Source organism: Taudactylus pleione, unplaced genomic scaffold (genome assembly GCF_031769625.1).
Source record: "Taudactylus pleione unplaced genomic scaffold, aTauple2 ptg000690l, whole genome shotgun sequence".
Lineage (NCBI taxonomy): Eukaryota > Metazoa > Chordata > Amphibia > Anura > Myobatrachidae > Taudactylus > Taudactylus pleione.
In genome coordinates this window covers 2,821,560-2,848,322 of record NW_028285092.1, presented here as the reverse complement: position 1 = coordinate 2,848,322, position 26,763 = coordinate 2,821,560, and the positions used below count along the sequence as shown (strand labels likewise).

General features: G+C 44.1%; 1 protein-coding gene across 2 annotated transcripts in view; it reads left to right on the top strand.

The window, feature by feature from the left end:
- The window catches only part of PGAP1 (post-GPI attachment to proteins inositol deacylase 1), a 707,270-nt gene that overhangs the window by 246,913 nt on the left and 433,594 nt on the right, over nt 1–26,763 (top strand). For both annotated transcript variants that reach the window (XM_088456228.1, XM_088456226.1), the window contains exons 10-11: nt 1,057–1,140; nt 8,171–8,220. In XM_088456228.1, coding sequence (XP_088312354.1) covers nt 1,057–1,140; nt 8,171–8,220 — 134 coding nt within the window. The remainder of the gene's footprint in view (nt 1–1,056; nt 1,141–8,170; nt 8,221–26,763) is intronic.

Genomic DNA, 26,763 nt, shown 5'->3' with positions numbered 1-26,763 from the left:
AGTATAGTGCTAAAAAAAGAAAAAGGTAGAGAAGGACAGTGGGGAAAAATTGGGTGGAGGGGTGGGGATGGGGGTTGGTTATAAATAACTGTATTTTATTGTTCATGCTATTACTTTAAACAAGTTGTGTAGTTGTTTTCCTCATTGAGACCCTTGGGTGTCTAGGTGTACTTTTGACAGTACTTCTTGATTTTAACCCAATTTTCACTGTCCTTTAACAGTTTTACTAATTTGTTACAATAAAAGTAATATTTTAATATATTTGTGGTGCACTACAATGGACACTTCTTCCATTTCTTTCTCTTCAGTTGGTTACTAGTCTCAGTATATGTGTGGTAGCACTCCCTATTTTCTAAACATATTTCCATTAGGGGGTATACATTTACATATTACATTAAAATATAGAATTTTCTTGGCGACTAAAAACACTGTCCTCGAAGTACATTAAATAGTGTTGAGATGATTTTTTAATGTTTTGACTTGGAAAAAAAATCAATGTAGCGCCTTTTTCTGTTTCTGCATACTGTAGTCTAGGTTAAATCACTGGTGGCATTAAATTACAGTGACTCACTACAGTAAAACTACTGCTGTGCAATATCTTATTTCTGGCATACGGGATTCACTGGAGCTGAAGGAGAAGGCTCTTGTGTAGCCTGTTCCTTGGTGAATTAAAATTATGGTATGTTAAAGAAGGCATAACCAAAAGACAAGTATGAATAGTCTGATATACTGTATATTGGGGAGAACACTGTGGATAAGGAGGAGCCAGGTCATTTGCAGGGGAGAGGGGGAAGGGGTGTCACAGTCCAGATCGGTCACTGGAGCTCAAGGGCATTTACAGTAGCTACAGCACTGGATTGAACAGCTAGTAGTGGAGTGTGAAGTTCAGATATTTATTGAAAACATTCAAAGCTTGAACCTTTATGTGGACAGTATGTATTTAGTAATTGTGTTTGTATATGAGCATTTGGTTTCTTTATAGTACTATACTGTCCTTTATATTTATTATACTAGATTGTGCTAATTACAAGTATACCTGTTTTCATTCACTTACAGGCTTGCAATGAAACATATTTTGCATTTCCTCTTCAAGATAAAAGAAAAATATATAGTCATTTTCACTGTCGAAACACATTCTTGGTAAGAATGACATTTTGTTTTCATGTTGTAAACAATTACTACATATACATATTACTTTAACATATCTTTTACATATGTAAAAGTCCTTGCCGGCTATCCATTACCCGACTTTGTGAACAAGGCGACCAAAACCTCCTGGTTTTGGTCGAATTATTCACTAAGTCGGGTAATGGATTGGCCCCTTAAGTCAGACTGATTTGTGGGGTTACAGCACATTTGTGCATTTTACTTGATGTGATTAAATAACCCACATTTTGTTTCTGATATACAGAGAATTGGATGTGCAATATATTGATGTGGAGTAGGTAATATTTCTGAATTGAAGTGTTTCTGTGAACTCAGGCAGCCATTTCTTTGGACTGAACGGACCTTTATGAGCTTGCCAATGGACTAGAAACATAGGCACTTCTCTCATTGATGTTACTTCATCCTGGTTAAACTGCTTCACTACAAGACTTTAATAGTGCAGACTAGTGTACCTATGTGGACATGTTATAAGGTGCATACATAATTTGTTTCTTTTTGCAATTACCTCTTCAAACTCAATGGGTCAGATTGAAAAATCAGGTGTACACAATACAAAAGTGTAAACATCACGCCAATGTCCTACTCATTAAAACACTCTTTATATTTGATAATTTTCTTTTTAATATTATGCTCTGTATTGCATAATTTATGACTCAATTTCAACAGGAGAGTAAGGGGACTGCAGGACTATCTCTATAATGTGTAATTTCTACTTCAGGGTCCATAGGGTATCCACAGGATACCTTGGGGTATAGGTGTGACGTGAGTCGCAGGGCACCAAAGAGTTAAGCTTTCAGCCTCCCAGGATGCACTACGTCCCCCTCCTATACCCCGCCCCCGAGCCAAGGCACCTCAGTTTAGTTTGGTGCCCGGCCGGAGTCGGGTGCACCTGTTGGAGTGGGGGCTAGAAGAGCCCCTGAAGCTTTTTCTTCATGCAGCTGTGGCTGCACATCTGGATGAACAGCATGGACAGTCAGTCCTGACGTCCATGCTGTCTTCCCTACACCCCGCCGGTACCAGAACGCCGGTACTGATCCGGGAATGCTGGTGGGCATCTGGGGTCACAGCTAGCGGTGACCCCAGATGTTCCGGACCATGGCCGGATTCAAGGGGGACAGAGGTAAGCAGCGGGGTCCCACGGTGGGTCCCCGCTGATTACATGGTCCTAAGTCCCCAGGCAGGGGGCTCCCTGGGGACTGGCTGCAGCGTGGAGCCAGGCGACCAACCTGCGCTTCCACTACCCCCTGGGACAGCGGACCGCAGCAGAGCGGTAGCGCTGCGGCGTCCCAGGGGTTAAATGCATGCCAGGGGAGCGTGCCTTCCCTGTCTCACAGCCGGCGCCTCCCCCGCTGCACACAGCCCTCTCTGCACTGTGCTGACTGGCCCTGTGTCAGCGCTCCTCCCCCAGGCCAGCCTTCTCTCTGCTCCTCGGCGGCCATCTTTTCAGAAGCATGGTGAACGCTGCTGGAAGCCTGCATTGGAAGCATCGTGGTCTGGGTCCCCCCGCATACCTCTCCTCCGCTGTGGTCAGGTCTGTGTATGCAGCGCTGTGTCCTACCAGGCCCTGTGTCTGTGTAGTTGAGTGATCAGCGCTGTTAGTGCAGGAATTGATTTTCTTTGCATTGTATGTGACTGTGCTAGCGCTGCCTGTAACTTTTCTTCTCAAGACTGTCAGCTTTATTACTGTCCCTGTTCTTTCTGCTAAGCCCTTGCGGTGCGGTGCTGCAGGGTGGTCTCTTGCCTATTTAATATATAATTAGTGAGAGGGGTCACATACGTGGTGCCATCATGTCTGAAAGTGATTTTCCCCTCCGGCTACAGTGTACCACGTGTAAAGTACCGTTAGCGGAGGGGGAGGGTAGCGCGAAGGGCCTTTGCCGGCAGTGTTTGTCCATGGCGCGGCCTCTTACGGTTACAGCACCGGTACAGGAGCCGCCCTGGGCTTGTTTCGCTCAGGCGCTAACAGCTTTAGTAGGCCAGTTAGCTCCGCAGCCCGCATTTACTCCGATGGGTTTGTCCCAGCAGTCTGTGGTGTCGTCACCCATGCAGGGTTTCCCACGACAATTGGTGGTACCCCACAGTCTCCCTATTTCCCCGCTCCCGGTTTCTCAGGAGCCAGCGTGGGTTAACTCCCTGACGAGTTCTGTACAGCACTTGTCGGATGTGTTGCAAGGGGAGTCTGTGATGCGGCCTCATAAACGGCCGGTGGCGTCTCTGTCTGCTCCTTATGAGGATGACGAAGGGACGTCTGATGATGGGGAGATTCTGGATCCTTACGATCAGGAACCTCTCCATACTAAGGACGCTGATGCTAAGTCCAAAGTATATATTCCTGGACTTATTCGGGCGGTCCGCACAGCCTTGGTGATTGAGGACGAAGTTCCCCCAGCGGCTAAGTCTAAGTATGCCTTTTTCAAAGACGTGAAGGGCGATGCCACAGTCTTTCCTCTTTCGGGTCAGTTGGTGGACCATTTAGAGGAGGCGTGGAAACAACCTGGCAAAAGATACCAGCCGCAGCGACGTCTGGCGGTGGCTTATCCGTTCGCGGATAATTATTTTGCTAAGTGGGAATCCCCTCCACAGGTGGATTCTCACGTGACCCGTCTTGTCCGTAGTGCCACATTGCCGATGCCATCCATGTCCTCCCTTAAGGATGCTATGGACCGCAAGGTGGAAATCTGCCTGAAGTCCGCTTATTCCCTTGCGGGGGGGGGCAGCACGGCCGGCTATGGCCATTTGCTGGGTTGCCAGAGCGATGGAGCGCTGGGCGGATTCATTAGAGGCTTCTTTTGATTCCGACTGTCCGGCCGAACAGGCGGAGTTGATTGGCAATCTCTGTGATTCGGCCACCTACATCAGGTGGCTCTAGACATTAGTACTCTGGTGTCTAGAATTTCTTCGGCAGCGGTAGCTGCTCGTCGCACCTTGTGGCTGCGATCCTGGAAGGCGGACGCAGATTCCAAGAAGGGTCTGGAAGCGTTGCCGTTTACCGGAGAAGTTCTCTTCGGTCCGGATCTGGATAAGATTGTGGCCACGCTGGCGGCAGCCAAATCGGCTTGTCTCCCGTCGGCCGCTGCTCCTTCTGGTTCTGGACCATCGTCCTTTCGGTCATCTAGGGCCCAAGGCAGGCCCAAACCACAGTCGTTTCCTTGTCAGGCTGGCCCTAGGAAATCGGTCAAGCCCCGGAAGCAGGCATGGAGTACCAGACGTCCGGCCCCCAAGCCAGATGACAAGCCTGCGGCCTGACGGTCCGGGCCTCCCTTTGGGGGATCCCAGGGTGGGAGGCCGCCTGCTGCAGTTCGCCCAGTGTTGGTCGGTCACTACGACAGACGCTTGGGTTCTGGAGGTGGTCTCCCACGGGTACGCCCTCTCCTTCCGGCACAGACCCCCGGCTCGATTCTTCACCACGGGTCTACCATCAGACCGGAACAAGGCTACGGAGCTGCGGAAGGTATTGCACACTATGCTCCAGGCTGGAGTTATAGTGCCTGTTCCATTCTCCCAGAGGGGCCAGGGATTCTATTCAAATCTTTTTTTGGTACAGAAACCCAATGGGTTGTAACGTCCGATTCTCAACCTCAAAGCACTCAACAAGTCTTTGCGGGTACCGAAGTTTCGGATGGAGACCCTACGGTCCATCATTCTGGCGCTGGAACCTGGGGACTACATGGTGTCATTGGACATACAGGACGCTTACCTGCATGTCCCTATTCTTTTGTGCCATCAACAGTTCCTCAGGTTTGCAATCCGCAGCGACCACTTCCAGTTTCGGGCGTTACCTTTTGGCCTGGCGACAGCACCACGTGTTTTCACCAAGGTGATGGCGGTCATGGCGGCTTCTCTGCGGCTGCAGGGAGTCCGCATGTTGCCGTACTTGGACGACCTGTTATTGGTGGCGGGATCTCCAGAGCTCCTGTTACGCCACTTGGACCTGACCATTGCCCTGCTGCAACGGCACGGCTGGCTAATCAACTGGCAGAAGTCCACTCTAATCCCGTCTCGGAGGATTCTGCATCTTGGAGCCTTATTGGACTCGGGACAGCAAAAGATCTTCGTGACGGAGGAAAAGATCTCTGCTTTACAGTCAAGGGTGCGCAGTTGTCTGCACAGCCGGCGGGTGTCTCTACACTCGGCGATGAGGTTACTGGGCTCCATGGTGTCGGTGTTCGACATGGTGGAATATGCCCAGTTTCACTCCAGACCTCTGCTGCACCTGATCCTGTCAAAGTGGAACGGGCTGCCTCAGTCTCTGAAGTCCCAGACGATTGTGTTCACCCCGGAGGTTCGCCTGTCCCTTGCTTGGTGGTTACAGACGACCCACCTCAGCGAGGGACGTCCGTTCTGTGTTCCAAATTGGGTCCTGTTGACAACGGACGCCAGTCTTCGGGGCTAGGGAGCAGTTTCGGGTCCACATCTGTTCCAGGGCAGGTGGACGCCGACAGAAGCGGAGCTTCCAATCAATATCTTGGAACTCCGTGCGGTCTTCAATGCTCTCCAGCAGGCACATCGGTTTCTCCAGGGTCACTCGGTACAGGTCCAATCGGACAACGCTACCACCGTGGCCTACATAAACAGGCAAGGAGGAACCCGAAGCCGGGCGGCTCTCGTAGAGGTGTCTCGGATCCTGGTTTGGGCGGAGCGCAATCTTCCGGCCATATCAGCGGTCTTCATCCCGGGAGTGCTCAATTGGGAGGCGGACTTTCTAAGTCATCAGGACGTTCATCCGGGGGAATGGTCCCTGCACCCGGACGTTTTTCAACTACTGGTGGACAGATGGTTTCTTCCAGAGATCGATCTCATGGCGTCCCGGCACAACAACAAGTTGCCGGTGTACGGGTCTTGCACAAGAGACGAAGGGGCGTCTCTGGTGGATGCTCTGTCCGTCCGGTGGACGTTCTGGTTCGCATACCTGTTCCCTCCGGTCTCCCTTCTTCCACGGGTAATCCGGAAATTCAAACAGGAAGGAGGGACGCTCCTGTTGATAGCTCCCGCGTGGCCCAGACGGCACTGGTTCTCAGACCTTCAGGGTCTGTCCGTGGACAGTCCTCTGCGGTTGCCGCTACGACCGGACCTCCTGTCTCAGGGTCCTTGTCGTCACCCGGACCTGACTCGGCTGTCTTTGACGGCGTGGCTGTTGAGACGGCCATGCTGAGGTCCCGGGGGTTTTCCAGCTCTGTGGTGCATACCATGTTGCGAGCTCGGAAACCGTCTTCCGCGAGGATATACCATCGCGTGTGGCATACGTTCTTCCAGTGGTGTCGACCGAGAGGTTATGCACCACGGGAGTTTCGTCTGTCTCGGATTCTTGCCTTCCTGCAAGCGGGACTAGATCATGGGCTTCGCCTTGCTTCTTTGAAGGTACAGGTTTCGGCCCTGTCTGTCTGGTTTCACCGTAGGATTGCTACAATCCCGGATGTGCGCACCTTTATGCAAGGTGTTGTCCGCATTCAGCCGCCCTTTGTTCCACCTGTGGCGCCTTGGGATTTGGCTGTGGTCCTGAGGGCTCTCCAAGGACCGCCATTTGAACCACTGGGATCAGTGGATCTTAAATGGCTAACAGCTAAAACTGTTTTCCTTCTGGCCATTGCTTCGGCCAGACGTGTTTCTGAGTTAGGGGCTCTTTCTTGTAGACCCCCTTTCTTGGTTTTTCATGGGAACAGGGCAGTGCTCCGCACTCGGCCCGAGTTTCTTCCCAAAGTTGTTCCCAGTTTCATGTTAACGAGGAAATCGTTGTTCCAGCCTTTAACTCACCGGGTCTTTCCGTGGGTGAGGCCTCTTTGGATGTTGTGCGGGCCTTAAGGACTTATGTTGACCGCACTTCTTCGTTTAGGAAGTCGGACGCTTTGTTTGTCCTCTATGGCTTCCGTAAAAAGGGTTGGCCTGCTTCAAAGCAAACTTTGGCAGCCTGGATCCGTATGGCTATTTCTGAAGCTTATCTTCATGAAGGCCTACCGGTTCCTCCTTCTCTGAAGGCTCATTCCACTAGGTCTGTGGGTCCTTCGTGGGCAGCTCGACGTGGTGCCTCTGCAGTCCAGATCTGCAAGGCTGCTACGTGGTCCTCTGTCCATACCTTCGTGAGGTATTACAGGTTTGACACCTTCGCCTCTCAGGATGCTTCCTTCGGGCGGCGGATTCTCCTTTCTGGACAGGAGCGTGCCCAAACTTAAAGGATACTGCTTTGGGACATCCCCAAGGTATCCTGTGGGTACGCTATGGACCCTGAAGTAGAAAATATGAGATATGGTAAGAACTTACCCTTGTTATCTCTATTTCTACGAAGTCCATAGGGTTCCACAGGACTCCTGCCCTGTCGCACCTGTGCTGCAGATGGGCTTTGCTCTGGTCACCGGTTTTCCGTCTCCCTCTGGTGAGAATGTGATTCTTGTATGTGTCCAGATCTTTGTTCTCTCTCTTCCTTCTCCTCCTCCGGCCTATGGCTTGGTAACTAACTAAGGTGCCTTGGCTCGGGGGCGGGGTAGGGGAGGGGGACCTAGTGCATCCTGGGAGGCTGAAAGCTTAACTCTTTGGTGCCCTGCGACTCACGTCACACCTATACCCCAAGGTATCCTGTGGAACCCTATGGACTTCGTAGAAATAGAGATAACAAGGGTAAGTTCTTACCATATCTCATATTTTCTGTGTTTTTGCAATTTTTTTTTAATTGGGCAAACTGGAAGGTGCAAAATCTGATTTCCACTAGCTCTGGATTGTGTTTTTTTTTGTGGTGGACAAATGACTGTGCACCTTTACACAAAGCAAAACACTTCCCTTAATCTATATGCACGCAACTTCTTCATAGCATTGGAATAATCCTGGAATGCTAATAGAAATATAATTTGGCATCTCCGTTTTTTTGTCCTGCACTCTTATGAATATCAATATGCACTGTTTTGCACATTATAAATTACCTTCACTCTGTTTAGGCAAAAGTTAAACTTTAAACATACAGCCATGTAAAATATAACTAAAATTAACTAATTTAACTGCTGTTTCTTATTTATAGTACACTCACAGTTGGATCTTTGGCTGTGCTGATAAAGTTTCAGCCAAATGGTAAGTCAATTATTGTTTTTATATTATATATATATATAAAATTTATGGTAAGTCAATTATTGTTTTTATATTATATACATATATATATCTATCTAACATAATTTATCTATTACCAGTTATTTACATAGCGCGCACATATATAAAAAGTATTGCTCATTGCAAAATGATATCTCTAAGGCTCATTACAAAGTACTCTCACTAAGTCATAACTATTTTCTTTACAAAAATGCATTAAGGGACAGTTTCTCATTAAGTCCTGCAGGATGGATAGTATTTAGTTTATGTATCCAGGACGCTTCAAGTCGCAGAAGTTTTTCACCTCTGTTTCCTCCCCTTAATGTAGTTGGAACATGGTCAATTAAAATGTGTTTTAAAGCAGACAAGGAATGACCAGCTTGCAAAAAATGTCTCGCGACAGGTTGTTCAGTCACTTTTTTTATTAGGGCTGATTTAATGGCCGACCGATGCAAAGCCATCCGTTCTCTCACAGTCCTGATGGTTTTTCCGACGTAGTAATAACCACACGGGCACATTATCAAGTAAACTACATAGGATGAAGTGCAGGTGAGAACATGTTTTATATGGTACATGTGGTCCCGATGAGGATGTTTAAATGTTGATCCTGTCAACATGTGTTGACACGTGGTAAATTTTGTACATTTATAGCACCCTGGTGCTTTTACTCGTGTGACTTGACCTTCCTGACAAGATTGAATAAATCCAGTGATATCCGTATGGACCACCATGTCCCTAATATTCCTGCCTCTTGTAAAACAAGCCATCGGTCGTTTACCTGTAAAACAAGGTAAATCCTTGTCTGATGTATCTATGGGCCATAATGCCCGTGTAGCTCGCTGGATCACTGGACTGCTGGTTTGATATTCGAGTTTCCAAGGGATAGTGTTGCTTTTATCCTTATTTGTAGGTTGTAATAAACTATCTCTTTGAAGTAACAATACCTCGTCTCTTTGTTTCCTTAAAAGAGGTAGCGAATATCCCCTTGTCACAAACTTATCAATTATTTTTTCCAACTCTTGCTGAGTATGGTAGGGGTCACTTGAAATACGTGCAATTCTTAGCATTTGTGATTTCGGGAGACCTCTCACAAGTGATTTAGGATGATGACTATTAGCCGCAAGCAGAGCATTGCGATCTGTGGGTTTGGAATATACCCCTGTTTTGATACGGCCCTCTTCAGTAGTGACTTGAACATCAAGATAATTCAGTGTAGATGTACTAAAGGTATAGGTCAATTTGATAGGTGAATCGCGGTCATTAATTCGTTGCATCAACATCTCAAACGCTGTTATACCACCAGTCCATAACATGAACAAATCGTCTATATACCTCGTATAAATTAGAATGTGTTTGCTGATCTCTTCATTGGCAAAAAACATATCTTGTTCTTCACTGAACATATAGACGTTTGCGTAACTCGGGGCTACGTTACTGCCCATGGCACAGCCGGACACCTGTTGGTAAAATTTTCCATTATACAGAAAATAGTTGCGTGACAACGTTAATTCAAGTAACTGTAAAAACAGGGTTTTATCCAGAATAGTCATCCGCTGTTGTTCTATAAATGCTTTCATGGTCTCTATTCCCTTGTTATGGGGGATAGATGTGTACAGACTTGAAACGTCCATCACGCAAATAAGGGTGTCCTGTGGAACCACTGTGACCGTTTTTAATGCCAATAGAAAGCCTGTGGTGTCCTTAATATATGATGGCTGTGCAGACACAAAAGGCTGGAGGATTGTATCTAAAAACATGGAGATAGGCTGGTACAAAGAATTCCTCGCCGATTATTATAGGTTGTCCCGGGGTTGATTGTAAGTTCTTATGAATTTTGGGGACCAAGTATATTATTGACACCACTGGGAACTCTTGTATTAAAGACCGTCTCACCTTATCACTGATTAGGCCATCATATTCTGCTTGCGCTAAGATCTGATCCAACTCATTTTTGTAATCACCAGTGGGGTCTCTAGCCAGACTCTGATAAGTGTTGGTATCGGCTAACTGTCTTTCGATTTCACTCATGTAATCTTTCAAATCCTGGATCACTATCGTGCCCCCCTTATCGGCGGGGCGGATGATGATATCTCTATATGTACTCAAATTATTTAAAGCTTCTTTCTCCTTTCGTGTTAAATTGTAGTGTTGAGTAGAAGATGCCATGATGTATCTAGAGACGGAATCGTCAATTAAGCGATTAAAGATCTTTAACGAAGTATTAGTAGATTGGGGATCAAACGTGGAAGTGCTACTTGCTTGTAAAAATGTTGTAAATGGATTATTAGATTCTAATGGTGCCTTGGTTTGAAAAAATCCTTTCAATCTAAGGTTGCGGGAGAACCGGTGTAGATCTACCTGCCATGTTAGGTCATTATGAACATTGTTGGGGACAAACGAGAGGCCTTTATTAAGCACACTGACCTAAATGTCCGTAAGTATTCTAGATGACAAATTGCATATTAGGTTTTCTTTTTGGAGGACGGACCTTTTATTCCTCTCGTTTTGACCCCCCCGGCTGGTGGAAGTCCTTTTATGGCGCTCTCCCCTGTTGCCATAGCTGTTATATCTAAAGGGACTGGTTGTATGTCCACACTTTCGTCTGAATCACGAATTGCGAACTCACTGTCGCTATTGGACGTGACGGTTTCGATATGTTTATTTTCCCATCTAGCTCTCCACCCTTGGCGTGGTTGTCTTTGTTTTTGAAATGGCTGAGATCTGATGTCCCCACCTGTTAGCCAACGGTACACGTCATTGTTCTCATAATCATCGCAAACCACCGATTTTTTATTACGTTTGAATTTAATTAATTCATGGCGATATGTATCGCTTTGTTTCTTTAATTTTTGTAGTAATTCCGCATTGCCCTCACATTCAAAACTGGCTTTGGATTTAACAGCTAGAGACTCAATTTTCTCCCTAGTCTTAGCCAGTTCAAGCCCTGCTTCATGTATAACGAGTAACATTAAGTCCATACTGCACTTATTGACCACTCCGACCCATTTCCTACAGAAGTCAGGATTATGCCTCCCAATAGTGGGAGCATTCTTCACACGAAATCCCCGCGGTATCATTTGGTCCCTATAATATTCTGAAAGGGATATTCCGTGCAGGAGATATTCTGTTTCTTTTTTTTTCAGTTTCAACATTTGATGATAATAATCCTTTGCATCATCATTTTGGTCTGTAGAGGGCCAATGTTCTTTAAATAAAATGTGTTCAGCTTCCACATTAGTGAAGCTGTGAAGTATGCCCTTAGGTAAAGTGATTCCTGAGAATCCGGCCGGATTATCCCAACCACTCTGCAGATTGGAGCTGTTCTGTTCCATGCTGCGTTTAGTACTCTCCAGACAGGTAACTGCCAATAAAAAAATAACTGGTGCCTTGCTCCAAGCGGGACCTTGCAATCCCAAATGTATATATTCCAAGTGTGAACTGGCACTCAAAAGATAGAATGTAAATGTGCCAGGGTGCCCTCTGTCAAAAATCTGATATCCATGCAAAAGATCAGCGGCACTCCTGGACTGTTATCATAGGCAAAAAGAAGTTTAATACATGCCACTTAGCCGATGTTTCAGGGCCAGGCACGACCCTTTTCTCAAGGCAGGCATTGCAATATTCAATTACATTATAAACAGCAGACATGAACGCTACTGAATCTTACCTTTAAATAGCAGTATGCTTCCTGTGAGCTGGCGCCGGCCGGGACAGGCAGAGGGAGGAGTTGGCGCGCACGCGGCGGCCGCTGTCCTCCGTGGGGGACACAAACATGTAACACTTATACTTGCTATAAGTGTTACATGTTTGTGATAATAAGTTTTGTTGTGCCTCTCTTTGTAGCTGTTGCGGGCCGGGTAGACAGTATACCCGTCTCGTGGCTTGTGTCTATGACAACCTACTAGTATCGGAGTGACGTCATCCACGGAGGACAGCGGCCGCAGCGTGCGCGCCAACTCCTCTGCCTGTCCCGGCCCGCGCCAGCTCACAGGAAGCATACTGCTATTTAAAGGTAAGATTCAGTAGCGTTAGTGTCTGCTGTTTATAATGTAATTGAATATTGCAATGCCTGCCTTGAGAAAAGGGTCGTGCTTGGCCCTGAAACGTCGGCTAAGTGGCATGTATTAAACTTCTTTTTGCCTATGATAACAGTCCAGGAGTGCCGCTGATCTTTTGCATGGATATCGGATTTTTTACAGAGGGCACCCCTGGCACATTTACACTCTATCTTTTGAGTGCCGGTTCACACTTGATATATATATATATATATATATATATATATATATATATATACACAGTCAGATGCATAAGTATTGGGACATTGACAAAATTATCATATTTTGGCCTCTCTTCGCCACCACAATGGCTTTGAAATGAAACGAACAAGATGTTCTTCAACTGCAGACTTTCAGATTTAATTTGAGGGTAATTACATCCAAATCAGGTGAAGCACATCTTGTTTGTTTCATTTCAAAGCCATTGTGGTGGTGAATAGAGGCCAAAATATGAAAATTCTGTCAATGTCCCAATATTTATGCACCTGACTGTATATATGTGTACAGGTTGAGCCTCCCATATCCAAAATGCTTGGAACCAGGTGTATTTTGGATATTGGAATATTCCGTATTTTAGAATATTTGCATACCATAATGAAATATCTTGGGAATGGGACCCAAATCTAAACACATAATGCATGTATTTTCTATTTACACCTTATACGCACAGCCTGTAGGTAATTTTATACAATATTTTTATTAATTTTGTGCATCAAAAAAAGTTTGTGTACATACATGAAATTTATTTGTTTCACAAACACCTTATACACACAAACTGAAGGTTATTTTATACTGTACTTTAATAATTTTGTGCTTTAAACAAAGTTTGTGTACATTGCACCATCAGAAAGCAAAGGTTTCACTTCTCAGTCATGCTAAAAATATTCCGTATTTCGGAATATTTGGATATGGGAGACTCAACCTGTGTGTGTGTGTGTGTATGTATATTATTGATTCCTCTGTCGCTATTTAGCGCTGCAAGTCGCTTAAGAAAGAATTGCTTTCCAGTCCAATCGTGTGGTTCCAAAGCACAAAAAGTTATTTATGTAAAAAAAGTAACACGATATAAGATTTAACAATTAAAGTAGAAAGCAATGAAAATAGTACAGCCGATACATGCGCACTGGTCCCAGTATACAGTCATCAATCCAGAAGTTTGCTGTCGCAAGAAGATGTCTGTACACTGAGATAGGTACACAGTTTATATAAATTACAGGTTTCAGAGTTAACAAAGGGACAAATTGACAGGTTCTCATTGGTTCTTGCTTCTGGTCAATCTGGTCATTGGTCAGTTCATACGATGTCATCAGGGGTAACATTGTGTAGCTTCCCACCGAACAACTGGTTAAAACTGGCTACAACACTGCATACAAGTTATAACATTCTATTCAATAACTCCTATCATCCATAACTAGCGGACGCATGATGCGACTTCTTTGCCGATAGAAACGGATGTCTGCGAATGAACAGGGATTTAGTATGATACCAAACATACCAAACATGACATGGCCACTGTTTTCTGAACCTTAGATATCATTTAAGTACATATTACATCATGATTATTAGGTAACAAAACCTTTAATAACTCTGGTTATTAACTATAATGTGTGGGAACCATTTTATATGCATGCATTCGCATATGTGCGTCTGTGTATAGAAGTAGCAACTGTGCGTATATATGTGAATATGCATATTAGCGTCTGTGTATGTATGTAATATATATATATAATATACGTGTGTTATGTGCGTCAGTATATGTGTGTTGTGGATTCACATTTGTGCGCATTGGATTGCGCAACGCAAAGTTGCGTCCTAGTAACACGTCATCCGACCATAGACGAATAGATCGGCAGATAATAATTGTAAGCGATCATATCCAAGTACACTGTACAACAAATTAATACTTTTAATTTGTTTCCTTTCTAAAAATAGTCATACATTACTAATTTGAAGTCAAGAAAACCTAAAATGATTTCAGAATGTTTTTACTAGCTCTATTTTTTGAGCTACACTACTTGCACTATACTGTATGTACATTAGTAATATAGTCATAGTGAAAAGCTATTTTAAAATATTCTGATATTTTCTTGATAGAAAATAAATAACAGTTTTAATTCAATCAATTACAAATAAGAACACAAAACGGAGCAAACATACAGCATACGAAGGTACTATCTAATATAGTGGCCTATTCATGGGGGTGCTTTCTCTTTGCTTGTCGCTTGTACTCCTCTTCTGGGGCATTTCTTGTCACTGTCCAACAGTAGTGATTCACCTACCCTGATATCTTTGTTCCATTGCTGAAATGTCTTTGTGGAATCGCTCACTATGCTTGTCACTCAGTGCACCACAGTTGTCTTGTGTGGGTAATCCCGTGAATCGCATATATTTGAATAGGGGAGGGGACAAATAGATTCATTTAATTGGGTCATTAGGCCCCACCCCCTCTGCGCGGAACGCAGATTGCTGGTAAGATTCTCTTCATTCTGCCCACTTCACTAGGAATACCCCTACATCGTCATAAATGAGCTATATCTCGGAATTCAGAGCTAACTGAGAGTTTTAAATATTATTTTCATTCTTTGCATGCTGAAATCAATTAGAAGTAACTATTTCAACATCGGAAACATTTTCATTGTTGTGCAGTGTTATTTGAATTTAACAGTCCACCCTTTGATAGCAAACATAAAACTATCACATTCTAATCTTAACCTCTTTTAGTCATGCATAATAAATTAGTATTCAATGTTCTAAATGGTATGACAGAACTCGGTCATGGAACCGTCAATAATGCGTTTCAGAAAAGGGTAAAACAACCCTTATACGCCATCTGCGGATCTATAGGGGACCATTGGTAGGATGTGGGACCTCATCGAACCTATAAAGGTAGTTTGGGGGGAATTGAGACTGCATTATCTATGATGTTTAACGGAACATTTACAATACATTTTATTATACATGACCAAGCCTATTCACATGTTATTATCTGATGGTACATTCAATTTCAGGATTGTAATGCTGTTCTTTATCAACCTTAGTTACCTATACCACCACCACTCACGACCATCATGATTTCATTTTCACGGTTTACCTTGGTGGTACGTTTTCCACATTTTACCATAGTAAGAACGCATCTGACACATAAACCAATTACTAAAATGACAACCAGTATAAGAATAAGGAGCTTACCCATACTAGCAACTATCTCCTGTACCCACTCTCCCAGACCGGCAAACCATTTGACAGGGTTTAACCACGAGAACCATTGCTCTACCTTTACCTCAGTCTCATACAAGGAAGTATTATGGTCCTTCTGAAATTCCCACTTCAGTTGTAGGATTTCATCCATTCTCCGGTCAATCACCTCTTTGGGGTCATTAGTATTATTGGTGATGTACGTGCAACACTTGACACCAAATTGGTTGGCCAAAGTGCCTCAATATCCACCAGTAATAGCTGTCAGTTAGTTTAACACTAGCCTATGTTGTACCAATTCCTTTTTATAAGCCTGTAGCTCCTTACCCATATACCTGAATGTGTCATCATACATCTCGGTGATGTTGTCTATTAATTTAGCCAGGTCTTGGATGTATCTAAAATTTAGAGTTCCCCGAGTGATCCTGATGGGATCTAATGCTACCAAAATTTGGAAGCCAATTGTTTCACTAATCAACTGTGTGGCTGTATGTTCTTCACCAGGAATCATATTTCTTTTGTCACGATGTTCATACTGAGTGTGTATGTATGGGGGTGGAGCGGTTTTATGGATACCAATCATTTCATCATGTGTAAGGGTCATGATTTCTGGTAGCAGCCTTACAAGATAACATAAACCTTCAGATTTTGGAGAGAGCAACTTGTACGCTTTCCTTCCACATATGAAATACACATCATCTGGGAGAACGTAAGGAACAAAATGCATCATTATCATTGAACACATTATTCTGACAAACAAACCTGCCCCCATTTCCCCCATTTGACTGGTACACGTTTCTGGTTGTAGAATATTTACACAGTACCCTAATGATACTCTGCCAACCATTACTTTGTCGTACCTACGCGTGTACCTGTAACGGAAGTATCTCCCATTTGCAATAATTCTGCGTACGAGTATAGAATCGATAGGCTCATTATCAGCTCTGTGTGAATAGGTCATTGTCTGATTGTTCCAGATCGTCTCCCAATTTCCTGGTTTTCTGAAATTTGTGAGATTTAAGCATACCAGGGATCTATCTACATGGTACTGGTGGAGTTTAAGACTAGGGGGTCTAGATATATTATATTTCTTGTTCACCGGTCTTCCTCCATGTAATTTCAAGTACCTCTGCTAACTTTAATGGGTATGGCACTAATCCCGAATTACTCTGTCCTTGAGGTACTTGTGAGCACACCCAACATTCAGTTTGGTTTAGAACCTTACCCACTAAGGAATGGTAATCCTCTAAAGGATACTCGCCCAAATACAGATTACTCTTGGACTGGCATTGTTGGATGCATTTCTCATCAACTATGGATCCACAGTACTCACAAATACAATATTCCTCAGACAATAGCCCCTCACACTGCCTCAGAGTTCCATGGCTAACAGATCTCTTAACAATCCCTGAACTGAGTTTGACCATATGTTGCCCTGATCATTTTATTGCTCCTCCGACTCCACTCTAGTGACATCACTATCATCCTCCCCCTCCGTCATCTGTCCTCCGTCACAGAAATAGGAAATCCTGAAACAAATAAGAATGAGAGGAACCCTTGAACGAGAAAAAGAAACAGACACAGATTGCCACTCCATTGCTGGAATAGTAATTTGTATGCGTCTCTGGCTCAGGTGTTTTCACTGCAGTCTTTAGTTCTCCCGGAACAGGCTCACAATCGACAGGTCCATGTTGTCTGTCTCGACTTCGCCTTGTACCTCCTTCGAGTGGTTGACCTTTCTGCAGTGAGTGGAATGGACCCAGGTATCTCTTTCTGCTACCTTCAACCAGATGTGGTACTTTTCATCAACACCTGGTAAGGACCTTCCCACCGGTCTGTCAAACAACCTGAGCGTAAGAAATTACGGATCATAACATATTCTCCAGGTTCAACATCATGACCGTTTGTTTCTGGCATATCAGGTAACAACATTTTCAGTTTCTGTTGCTGTTGTTTCAGCTGTCTACTCATTTTTATAAGATATCACACAGTAACCTCATTATTACTCTTCAAATCATACTGTGGACTTATAATCAAATGAGGTTGCCTCCCAAACAGTATCTCAAAGGGGGACAGATTAAGAGGAGATCTGGGAGTGGTTCTGATGCTATGGAGGATGAGCGGTAAGGCTTCTGGCCATCCTAATCCAGTTTCAGCCATGATCTTACTCAGTTTATTCTTAATGGTACCGTTCACTCTCTCCACCTTCGCACTGGCTTGCGGTTGGTAAGGGGTGTGAAGTCTACTATTGATTCCCATAAGCTTACGCATGTTCCGGAAAACATCACCAGTGAAGTGAGTACCCCTATCACTTTCCATGATCCTAGGGATACCGTATCTGCATACAAACTCCTGAACAATCTTCTTAGCCGTAAAAACAGCAGTATTAGTGGCAGATGGATATGCCTCTACCCAATTAGAAAATACATCAGTACAAACTTATGCATACTTGAGATTCCTGCAAAATGGTAATTGGATGAAGTCAATTTGTATTACCTGAAAAGGCCCGTCTGTCAGAGGGATATGGGATGGCTCGGTGAGTATTGTCTTCCCGACATTTTCCCTCAAACAAGTCAGACAGGACATTGCTCTCTTTCCAGCTTGAGAAGAAAAGCCTGGTGCACACCAATATACTCTGACCAACTTGCACATACCTTCTTTTCCCAGGTGAGTCAGACCTTGTGCTGCCTCAGCTAATCTTGGGTAGTATACCTTGGGAGCAACAGGCCTCCCTTGTATATCTCTCCAGAGTCCAGAGTACTCCTGACCACATCCCTTCGATCTCCAGACCGCCTTTTCCTGTAGGTAACACAAATCTTGCATTTCAATGAATGTGTCTATTGTCTGGAATACCATCACTTTGTTAGTTGTTATGTTTATGTGTAACCCTGCTCCCCATTTGGCAGCTTCATCTGCTCTGTTATTGCCCATTGACACCGGGTCTTCTTCGTATGTGTGGGCATTGCATTTGATGACAGCTACTGCCTTTGGTAGCTGGATTGCTATCAGAAGTCCTTTTATGTGGTGTGAATGTGCTACTGGTGTGCCTGCTTCTGTCATAAAGTTCCTAAGAGCCATCAGCTTCTGTACAATATAACGCAAAGGGTTTTTCATAATCTAGTATTCCCAAGGTAGGTGCTCCTGTCAGACTATGCTTAAGGTTAAGGAAAGCCTGATCTGTTTCATCAGTGTGTGTGACACGGTCGGGTTTTGAGGATGAAACTAAGTCCTGCAATGGTATTGCCAAAATTGTAAAACTTGGGATCCATGTCCTGCAGTATCCACACATGCCCAAGAAGGTACGGATTTGCTGCTGGTTTTGCGGCAGTGTCATTTTCTGCATGGCCTGGATTCTGTCCGTTGTCAAGTATCTTAGCCCCTGGGTTAGACAGTGTCCCAAGTGTTTGACCTTAGTCTGGCATGGCTGTAATTTGTCCTTTGCAACCTTGTGCCCTGTTTGTGAGAGATGAAGCAACAACAGTTTAGTATAATTTAAACATGACATAAACAAATCAGAGCACAACAACAAATCATCTGCATATTGAATGAGAACAGACCCATTGCTTGGTTGAAAAAATTGCAAACAGTCGTGTAAAGCCTGAGAGAAAATACTGGGGCTATCTATGAAACCTTGGGGCAATCGTGTCCATGTATATTGTAGGAGAATGCAAATAGATATTGACAGTCACGGTGAAGCGGAACAGAGAAGAATGCAGAACATACATCAATGATAGTGAAGTGGGTTGCAGACAGTGGAATCTGCATGAGGATGACAGCTGGATTGGGCACTATGGGGAATTGGCTCTCAACAACTTTGTTAACCACCCTAAGATTCTGTACTAATCTATAGCCCCTCCCCCCAGCCTTCTTCACTGGAAAAATGGGGCTGATTGGCTGGTCTACCTGTACGAATTAAAATCCTCTTTTGCAGTAACCTCTCAATTATGGGATACACCCCTAGCCCCACCTCTGGCTTTAATGAGTACTGAGGAATTTTTGGAGCCTGCCTACCACTCTTCAAGTTAACCATTACAGGAGATACATTTGCTATCAATCCAGTGTCCTGTCCATCTTTGGTCCAGAGGAAACCCGGTATTTGCAATAACATTTACCTGAGATGGACTTTGTTCTGGAACGGTAGAGTGCATCATTAACCTTTGTGGTGTCTCCAATATATCCTGTACCTCATGCGCAACCTTTTCTTGTATTTCTAGGAATATACCATCAGTGGTACAGTATATGACACATCCCATTTTATACAGCAAATCCCTTCCCAGCAGGTTAGTAGGAGTCGCCGCTGCCAAGAGAAAAGAATGCTTGGTTTGCAGCGGCCTGATAGTAACTGCTGTACCCTCCCCGTTACTCCCATTGCTGCTATGGTTTTGTTGGTAGCCGGTAAATTAAATGGAGAATTTATCACTGATCTGGTCGCCCCTGTATCTACAAGAAAAGTGTGTTTAGTACCAGATATATCAACTGTCATTGTAGGTTCTTCCCTAGTATTCTCAGCTAACGTGATTGGCTGTAGACTACAGGTATGAGCTGACCCCTAGCACTGACTATCATCCTCCAGCAGAGCGTTTGTTGTCACTATGTGAGCAGGTAACTGTTGGAAATTTCCTGAGTGCCCTCTCTGTGTGTATCTATGTGTTCCCTTCTTAGGTGGCCCCTGATTTCTCAATTTACAATCCCTTCTTATGTGCCCCTCTTGGTTACAATTAAAACACCTTGCTGTATAACTTCGTTGTTGGTATGTGTTGTAGTTATGTGACTGTGTAGGTAATCCCTCTAAAGCCTGAATTCTCACTGCCATCAACTTCTCACTGTGTGCCTCTTTCTTCCTGGAAATGTTCTTGTCATGTTCTATGGCAGATTCTCTAAGTGCATCTACAGTGATTCCTCTCCAGTTAGGTAGAGAGGTTTGCACCCTGGTCTTTAGATTATCTTTGAGACCATCCATTAGTACCGTAACAGCTACCTCCCTGTGATGTACATCATCCTTTATATCTTCTATCCCTGTGTGCAGATTCACTATCTTTTTGTTTAATAGTGAAAATTTTACTCCAGGTCACTACCACTGGAAAGTATAGGCCAATTGAGTGATTATACGCTTTATATTCACCTGGTTTGTTCAAGTTCACAGTTGAGAGAGATATCTCACTCTATTCCCAACTCTGTATCAGGCCCTTAGTCCAAATAGTAGTGGGTAGAGGAGGTTCCAATGAGTTTTGTCTTTTTGGACTTCTTCAAGGGGAGCAGGATATATATATATAACAGTGGATGGTCAGCGGCACTCGAAGACTGTCAAGAAAGTTTAATGTCACATAGCACCAACGTTTCAGGGTTCACACGCCCCTTTGTCAAGGTAGATAGAGTAAATTGGGAAGAAAAAGCACTTACCTTAAACCCGGAGAAGCCCGCCAGAGTGCGTGTGACCGGACGCCGCCCAGGACCCCACGTGACGCAGCCGGAGTTCCGCACTGAAGACGTAATCGCGCCGTGAGTCACTGGTCACCTAGGTAACCAGGACGCCAGCGCAGTGACGCGGCTTGTCGTCCTGGTGAAGAAAAGAAACAATAGAAATGTGTAGAGTGAATAAAGCAATAGTGAACACGTTTATACATGGATACATAAATACTGTAAGCCACATAGAATAAAGCAAATATAAATACAAAATAAGTCCGCTCACTGCCTGTATGATGATGTGTATAAAAATGCAAAGATGATACGCAAGTGAAGAAGGACAGGGAAAAGAAAAGAGGCGGAAAAAAGAAGGGGGGAGAAAAAGAGGAACCCAAGTGGGAAATGTAAACAGGAAGAAAGAAAGGGCAAGAGAAAAAGCAAAAAGGGGGAAGAGAGAAAAAAAAAAAGGGGAAGAGAGAAAAGAAACAGCATGGAAAAGAGCAAGAAAAACAAAGGAACGTGAAAATGGGGAGGTAAGGAACGGAGAATGAGGAAACAAAGAAAGAAACTGGGAAAGGAGGGACAAGATACATTAAAATGCATGTGTGAAAAATAGGTAGACACAAAAGCAGGCATAGTGGCGACGATAAAATTATGAATGTCCAACAGAGGTGGTGTGGGCAGACGTTCATAGGGCCAATAGGCATGAACATAAAATGGGATAAAGGAGGAATTGGGGGCATAATCATGGACCAGAGCAAAACTTAACCTGTCCTTGGTGGAATAAATGTCTGAAAAATGAAATAATGAAGAAATGAAATATGAACAGAGGTGTGATGTCATTTGAACACACTCCACGAGATCTTCTCGTTAAGGCTTGCTGGACTAATGGTGTTTAAATTGAAAATCCATTTGGCTTCGACCTGAAGGAGGCGAGTTGCTCTATCGCCGCCTCTGATTGTCCTGGGTACATGGTCGATAGCCATGTGTCTGAGGTCGGAGAGATTGTGTTTCTTCTCGGCGAAGTGCCTGGCAACCCGGTTGATCCACAGTTCTGCCAGCAAGGGCTCCTTTGATGGTGGAACTATGTAGGGCCATACATTCTCTCATTGTTCTGGTGGTTTTCCCTATATAATGTGGATTGCAAGGACAGCTGATAAGATATATGATGAAAGATGATGTACAAGTTAAAACTTGCCTGATGTGAAAAACACGATCTGAGTAAGGATGTGAAAAAGTCTGACCTGTCACCATATGTTGACAGGTGGTACACCTTAGGCATTTGTAACAACCTGGTTGCTTAAACAGAAAGGTACTAGTAGTGTTGCTATTGCTCGTATCGAAATTGGAAATATTGGCATGAACTACTACATCTTTGATGTTCCTGCTCCTAGTGAAGCAGGCTAAGGGTCTCTTGCCTCTTAAGGAAGGAAGCTTTCTGTAGGCAAGAGACCCTTAGCCTTTCTGTTTAAGCAACCAGGTTGTTACAAGTGCCTAAGGTGTACCACCTGTCAATATATGGTGACAGGTCAGACTTTTTCACATCCTCACTCAGATCGTGTTTTTCACATCAGGCACGTTTTAACTTGTACATCATCTTTCATCATATATCTTATCAGCTGTCCTTGCAATCTACATTAAATGGCTGCTGGACATTTAACTTGTGATTGGTGAGATACCTTGGACGCTGAACTGTGCACGTTTACTCACAGCATGAGCTGAGTCTCGCTCCATATTACATTAGGCCGTGGATGCGTTTCTTCCAGGACCGCTGCTACATTGTATTCAGGCGGGGACAATCTGTAAACATCCGGGGAGTGTAATACACAGAGGCCGCAGCCTTTTTGTGACATATATTGCTGGGCATCAACATTGGTGGTGAGATTACGTTTTTGGAGAGTGAGCACGTGAACTTTTTGGTACCTTTGCCATAATATAAAATTAATTGGAACACCTCACTATCTAAGTGTCAATTATATGCCCGAAATTTTAGACCAATCAGTGGCATTTATTGTCTATAGACATTGTTTCTATTCATCATTGTTTTATTATCTTTTAGTGATTTTTTTCATGTTATAATAAACAATACTTATTTTATATGCACTCCCTTGGTCTGTATTTTCAGTGCTCTCCCCAGAAATTTTTTCCAGCCGGTTGGCATCAACATAGCCGGGTGGAGGCCTTTTCAATAAAATTTTTTTTTAAACCATGACATTATGATTTAAACTTGAAATAACATTTTATATATTTACTCTCCTCTTTTATTAGGGGCCCAGTCATCTGATTATGAAAAAGCTGCAAAGTCTGTAGGACCTGGTCCTTTTTATACAGCTCCCAGTTACTGTCCCCAATTGCAGGCTCCCAAAGTGCCGGGTGGTAGGCGGTTTCTTGCCGAGTGATGCACCCGCCAAAAACAGCCTGGGGAGAACACTGATTTTACTAAGTTTTGTATAGTCATATACAGTAAGTGTTCCCAGCACTTTAAGTGGGAGCTGCATTATAGCTGTTAATTAATCATATTTAAAGTGTGTTCACTTTGCGCCTGATATATACATAGGTTACCTTGTATTTTTTCTTGAATATATTTTAGTCTGGTGCGTTGTTCTTTCAGTACTTTAGGTTCTCACCTTTCGTAAGCAGAGTCCACTGCATTATAAAACAATGAACTCCTTTTTTAAATTAGAGCGGTTTGTAATCCAGTTTGGTAATTGGGTAGCAGACACTTTTTCATAAAAAAACAACATGCAATGTAGTGAGATCATTACAATTCCTGGCACTGAGATAGTTTAATAATATTTAATTAATATCTGCTGCAAGTAATTGGAGTCTAGTTAGGACCCCCAATATACATAACAAAGGAGAAGGAAAAAAGGCAATTGCTGCACTGGTATTAATTTATTCTTTCTTTAATAATCTTTCATAGATCATAGTTTGCTCTCTATTAATAAACAGGAGGCTTGTTATGTAGTACCAAAATGTTTTTTTAATTTAAAACATAACTATACAGCATGTTAAATGCAAAAATAAATAAATTATACGCATATAGCAGCTATATTCACATAAGACAATAATGTTTACACACATAAAAATACATATAAAAAAAGATTTTGATAATGTTATATATAAGACTGTATATATGAGTGTTTCACAAGGTTTCCAATATCTTTTATTTATAGTCATTGAAATCCACTACTGGGAGCCTGCATAATGGTTACCACTACTGGGGGCCCTGCATAAGGTGGACCACTACTGGGGGTCTGCATAAGATGGACCACTACTGGGGGTCTGCATAAGATGGACCACTACTGGGGGCCCTGCATAAGGTGGACCACTACTGGGGGCCCTGCATAAGGTGGACCACTACTGGGGGCCTGCATAAGATGGACCACTACTGGGGGCCCTGCATAAGGTGGACCACTACTGGGGGCCCTGCATAAGGTGGGCCACTACTGGGGGTCCTGCGTATAAGGTGGACCACTACTGGGGGCCCTGCGTATAAGGTGGACCACTACTGGGGGCCCTGCGTATAAGGTGGACCACTACTGGGGGTCTGCATAAGATGGACCACTACTGGGGGTCTGCATAAGATGGACCACTACTGGGGGCACTGCATAGGGGGGACTGTATAAGGTGCACTGCATAGGTGGGCACAGTTTAAGGGGGCACTACTGGGGGCACTGTATATAAGGGTGCATTAATGGGGGCACTGTATAAGTTTGCACTACGGGGGGCACTGTATAAAGGGTACTACTACATGGGCCACTGCTACTAGGGACATTGCATAAGGGGCACTACTACAGTGGGCATTGCAAGAAGGGCATTACTACTCGGGGTATTAAGGTGCATATGGAACGGAAAGGAATGTTCCCAGAGTGATGAGAAAAAGGGTGTGTGTCATGTTGACAAGCCACAGTTTTCAGTGGCCACGCCCCTTGTGACAGTTGACCACACCCATTTTCTCGTCACATGCGGCTTCTGCATGCGCACTTGGGGTGGGTTGCTCCATTTTTCTTGTCCTGGGCTCCAGATACCCTAGCTATGCCACTGGGAGTATCCACTTTATAATTTGACATGCTCTTCTTTCAGAGATACTATTCTGCATACACTGTTGTAACTCAGGGGTGTTTCAGTTACTGTCACTTTATTGTTAGTTTGAACCGGCCTGGCCACCCTCCTCTGAACTCTCTTATTACCCAGGCTTTTTCCAACTGTACTGCTGCTTACTGGTTGTTTGTTGTTTTATGCACCATTCTCTGTTAAGTATATCGTGCAAGAATTCCTGCAGATCCGCCGTTTCTGGAGCACACAAACCACCCTGTCTGGCACCAATTATTATTCTTCCAGCGCACTGCTAAAAAAGCAGCTAAAAAAGCTTGAATACTACATGCTAATAGAAATCCAGAGGTCTTTGTTGCATATATTTGCAATTACATGATTAAGCGCCGGGCCACGTCAAGGCTCCTCTGTACCTGCCTCCCTAACGCTACATAATAGCACCCACTCTGGGTCATGATTGCATATTGTTTGGCCACATGATAACAACACATACATAAATATATTTATGTTGAGAGCCAACTCAGCTAGGAAGTACCCCAGAAACCTTCAAATAGCACTACAGGAACCAGAGTAAACACCCGCCCTTTACAAGCACCTGTGAAAAACCATTAAGCTGATATGAATGACCACTATTTTGTAATACTAATTATTATTCCATGGTCTAAGCCACTTAGATCAGTGCTTCTCAACTCAAGTACTCAGGGATCTCTTACATTACATGTTTTTACAAATCTCCCTCGGAGGAGATAGATCACACTTTGGAGAGAGAGATGTATCAAAGTTTGGAGAGAGATAAAGTAGAGAGAGAATGCACTAACCAATCAGCTCCTGACTGTCATTTTACAGGCTCTGTTTGAAAAATGACAATTAGGAGCTGATTGGTTGTTACTTTAGCTCTCTCTACTTTATCTCTCTCCAAGCTTTGCAAAATCTCCCCCAAAGTCAACCATAGATTGTAATATCATGTGGCCCTCTAACCTTTGTCTTTTATGCACAATTATACTGTCTGTAATACTGTAGTGTGTACTTACTGTATGTATCCTATTGCCATTGTTTCCATTTATACAGTGCTACAGAAGGGAAGCAGTCGGGAAGCTGATGGACGGAATCCCGACTGGCGGCTTCCCGACTGTCTAATCCCGGCAAGGGTTCAATGACAGGCGTTGAGATCCCAATGCCTGTCATTTTCCCTACGCCGGGAGGCCGACATCCCGATCAAACGTAAGCCGGGCGCGGACAGCCGCGGGGACGGTTAGGGGCTCCCGGGGGGGACTTAGGGTTAGGCAGCCCCCCGGGAGGGTTAGGGTTAGGCTAGGGTAAGGGGGTTTAGGGTTAGGCACCCCCGGGGGGATTTTAAGGTTAGGCACCCCCCCCCCCCGGAGACTTAGGTTTAGGCAGCGGGGAAGGGGGGGTTAGGTTTAGGCACCCCTAAGTTAGGGTTAGAGGGGGTTACGTTAGTTTATAATTACCTTTAGCGCAGTCGGGATCTTCACCTCTGCTGGGCTTTTGCGGTCGGGATTTGAACCGCCGGCCATGCGGCTGGTGGTAATGCATACCGATCCCCTGCACAACCATTATGGAGCCTTATTAATAAAATAATAATACTGGTAGGTTATTTGTCTGCTGACAGAAATAAAACAAAAACTCTTAATGTCTTTGTGTGTACATGTGACAAATTAAGCTAAGTGGAACTTCCAATTGCTTAATTAGTCATTAGGGGGATGCCGCAGGGGTCTCACTACATACAGTAAATACCTGTTGATAAAGTGTCAAACCTAGGGTGACAATGAGAAGTGTAAAACCATTTAGCTGCACAGTT